At 40.8% G+C, this 3,088-nt stretch overlaps 1 protein-coding gene across 3 annotated transcripts in view; it reads left to right on the top strand.

Moving 5' to 3' along the window:
• The window catches only part of ift52 (intraflagellar transport 52 homolog (Chlamydomonas)), a 5,640-nt gene extending 2,873 nt beyond the window's left edge, over positions 1 to 2,767 (top strand). For all 3 annotated transcript variants that reach the window (XM_035662447.1, XM_035662449.1, XM_035662448.1), the window contains exons 6-14: positions 768 to 839; positions 924 to 1,050; positions 1,140 to 1,223; positions 1,324 to 1,392; positions 1,480 to 1,634; positions 1,711 to 1,798; positions 1,901 to 2,009; positions 2,112 to 2,257; positions 2,336 to 2,767. In XM_035662447.1, the coding sequence (XP_035518340.1) occupies positions 768 to 839; positions 924 to 1,050; positions 1,140 to 1,223; positions 1,324 to 1,392; positions 1,480 to 1,634; positions 1,711 to 1,798; positions 1,901 to 2,009; positions 2,112 to 2,257; positions 2,336 to 2,377 (892 nt within the window). In that variant the 3' untranslated portion in view covers positions 2,378 to 2,767. The remainder of the gene's footprint in view (positions 1 to 767; positions 840 to 923; positions 1,051 to 1,139; positions 1,224 to 1,323; positions 1,393 to 1,479; positions 1,635 to 1,710; positions 1,799 to 1,900; positions 2,010 to 2,111; positions 2,258 to 2,335) is intronic.
• The last annotated feature ends 321 nt before the right edge of the window (positions 2,768 to 3,088 follow it).

A 3,088-nucleotide genomic window follows, 5' to 3' on the forward strand; every position in this document is an offset into this window, starting at 1 on the left:
ATGAAAAGAGCAGCAAACAACTATTTGCTATGTAAGATAAGATAAGATAAGATAAGATAAGATAAGATATTCCTTTAATAGTCCCACAATGGGGAAATTCCAATCTCACAGCAGCAAAGTGGATAGAGAAAAATAACAGTATAAAGACAGTATAAGAACAGTATGAAATATAATATAATATAATATAATATAAACACTGTACAAGAGAGAAAAAACAGTAACTGGTATTAGGAACCGACATACATTTGCAGCAAAAATTAAGATCTAACCAGTGGTGGAGTGTACTGTGCTGTAAGTACAACTCTGAGATACATGTGAGTTACTTGAGTATTTAAATTTTATGCTACATCATACTTCCACTCCACTACATTTTGGAAGAAAATATTGTACTTTTTACACACTGCGTTTATTTGATATCTTTAGTTAATAGTTATTTAGCAGATTCACATAATAGAAATTAACTAATAAATTACGAAATATTATTATAGATTAATCTACCAAGCAGCATTAAGTAATGGAAATAAAGCTCCAGCGCTACCACTGTGCAACCAGTCAGATAGTACTGTGGGCGGGACATTGATTGAGACTACAGACAGTGAGAAGATGCTGCGTCTGAGGCAAAGGAGCGCCTTTTTCTAATCAGTCAATAATAGGCCTATCCCTAATTTCTACGCATGCAAATTCAGTTGTAATAGATATACTATGCTTGATCAGTTTGTAAGCTGATGCAAATCAAAGTCACCATTTTCTGCTGTTTTCTTTTTTAGAGAGATCAGTCGGGCTGCTGGCAAAGTGGTCAGCGGGATCATTGAAGATGAGAATGTTGGAAACAACGCACAGTGAGAGATTCACTTTTCTATCTTCTACACTAAGTACAGCATGTAGTGTTTTGAATGCAAGATGCTCTGTCTTTATTTGTGCAGGGCTCTCACGTTTGTGTACCCGTACGGTGCCACGCTGAGTGTGATAAAGCCTGCTGTGGCTGTTCTTTCAACCGGCTCAGTCTGCTTCCCCCTCAACAGGCCCGTCCTGGCCTTCCATCAAGGAAAGGTCAGAGGCACAATGTAGTTTTCATACTCACTCCCAGACCATATGATACTTGTGAGATGATGTTGAAAGATGTCTTGTGTCTTATGAAGGAGGCTGGCAAACTGGCAGTGCTGGGTTCCTGCCACATGTTCAGTGACCAATACATAGACAAAGAGGAGAACAGTAAAATCATGGTGAGTCCGCTTGACATTTAACTATTTATTAGTCAGCTAATGAGTATTCTGCTCTCCTGTGGAATTTGTCGAGTCATTTTTTTGTTCCTTTTCATTCTAGGATGTTGTGCTCCAGTGGCTCATGACTGATAATATTCAGCTGAATCAGATTGACGCCGAGGACCCAGAGGTGAGGAAGTGAACTTGACAGCGGAACGACATCACTAATATTGTTTGTTAAACTAGCTGACATCCAACTTATCCTTTCATCCCTCAGATCACAGACTACACCATGTTGCCAGACACAGGGTGCCTGTCAGAACAGCTCCGAGTGTGCTTACAGGAGGGTGATGAAAACCCCAGAGACTTCACCTCGCTCTTTGATATGTCTTTGTTCAATTTGTCGACTGACACTTTACCCCAAGTTATCAGGTGAGAATGCAAAATACGCCCCAGTGTGTCACTGCTCTGCATTTCTCCGGTAAATATAATAAAATGTTTTTTGCAGTGCTTACAAGCAGCTTAACGTCAAAGACGAGCCCCTTCAGCTGATCACACCACAGTTTGAGACCCCACTGCCTCAGCTTCAGCCTGCTGTAAGTGGCAGTCCTGTATTCCTGCCCCAGACAAAGTTTTCCCACATACTTAAGATTCATATGTAGCTGAAATGTGAAGGGGACCAACATTTATTTTTTTAGGTCTTTCCACCTGCGTTAAGCGATTTGCCTCCACCCATGCTGGACCTGTTCGATCTAGATGAAACATTCTCTTCTGAGAAAGTGCGCCTTGCACAGCTCACCAATAAATGTGAGTTCAGCACTTCACTAAACAAAATGATTATTAATCACATCTTAAAATAAATGTACTGCTATATCTGTGTTAGTGTTTTTCAACCCGTTCCATCCACAGGCACGGACGATGACCTTGAATTCTACGTGCGAAAATGTGGCGAAATTCTGGGGGTGACTCCAAAGTTGGATAAAGAGCAGAGGGATGCAAAGCACATCTTGGAACACATTTTCTTCCAGGTTGTAGAGTTCAAGAAACTCAACCAGGTGAGACACCCTTCAAAGTCCTACAAAACATTGTTCATCAAAAGGTCTCAACTAAAAACTCATTTCTCCCCATTACAGGAGCATGATATGGACGCTGAGGCACAGTTCACGCCATTGTAACTGGATTCATAACTTGTTTCAAGATTTCCAGCTCTTGCCTTTTACTGAACCCTGACCGAGCATGTGGGAGTTTATTTACTGAAGGAGGTAAATGGACTGCCACAGTAGTTGTAGGTGTGGACTGCTGTATCAATGTGGCACTAAGGTGGAGAAACTGTATAAAGTTGATATTTTGTATCTTTCTACCATTTATTTTTTGAAGAATTGTAACACACTTAAGCAAATAAAGTCAGATATTTTTATTTAAATATTTCACATCTTTAAAAACACAATACAAAGCGCTCTGCAGCAATCACAGATGGATCCTGTAAGACAAAATGAAGAGCTAGAACATGGAATTGCACAGTTTGCCACAGCGTTTAATGATTAATATTAAATATGGCTAACTAAGCTGAATCTTACATCACATGAACAATTCACAATGATCCATCCTTGATGCATGGTGGGTGCAGAGGTAGGCAATCACGGCTGAAAACCCCAGATTTCTTCCTTCCAAACCTCTCCATGTTGTGTGTGTGTGTGTGTGTGTAGAGACATTCTAGGCCACATCAGGGAGAAACTTCAGCTAGTGACTGTTGTGTAGACTCTAGTGTAAACTGGGGTTTTGGACTCCAGGTTTGCTCCAGTGGGCTCAACTCCATGCAGGGTTTGGGGCTGTTACTCTCCGGTTTAATCAAAGACACATCCCATGACATTTGAGAGCCAGCGAGA

This window comes from Morone saxatilis, unplaced genomic scaffold, assembly GCF_004916995.1.
Source record: "Morone saxatilis isolate NCDOM2014 unplaced genomic scaffold, NCSU_SB_2.0 Contig18, whole genome shotgun sequence".
Classification (NCBI taxonomy): Eukaryota; Metazoa; Chordata; class Actinopteri; family Moronidae; genus Morone; species Morone saxatilis.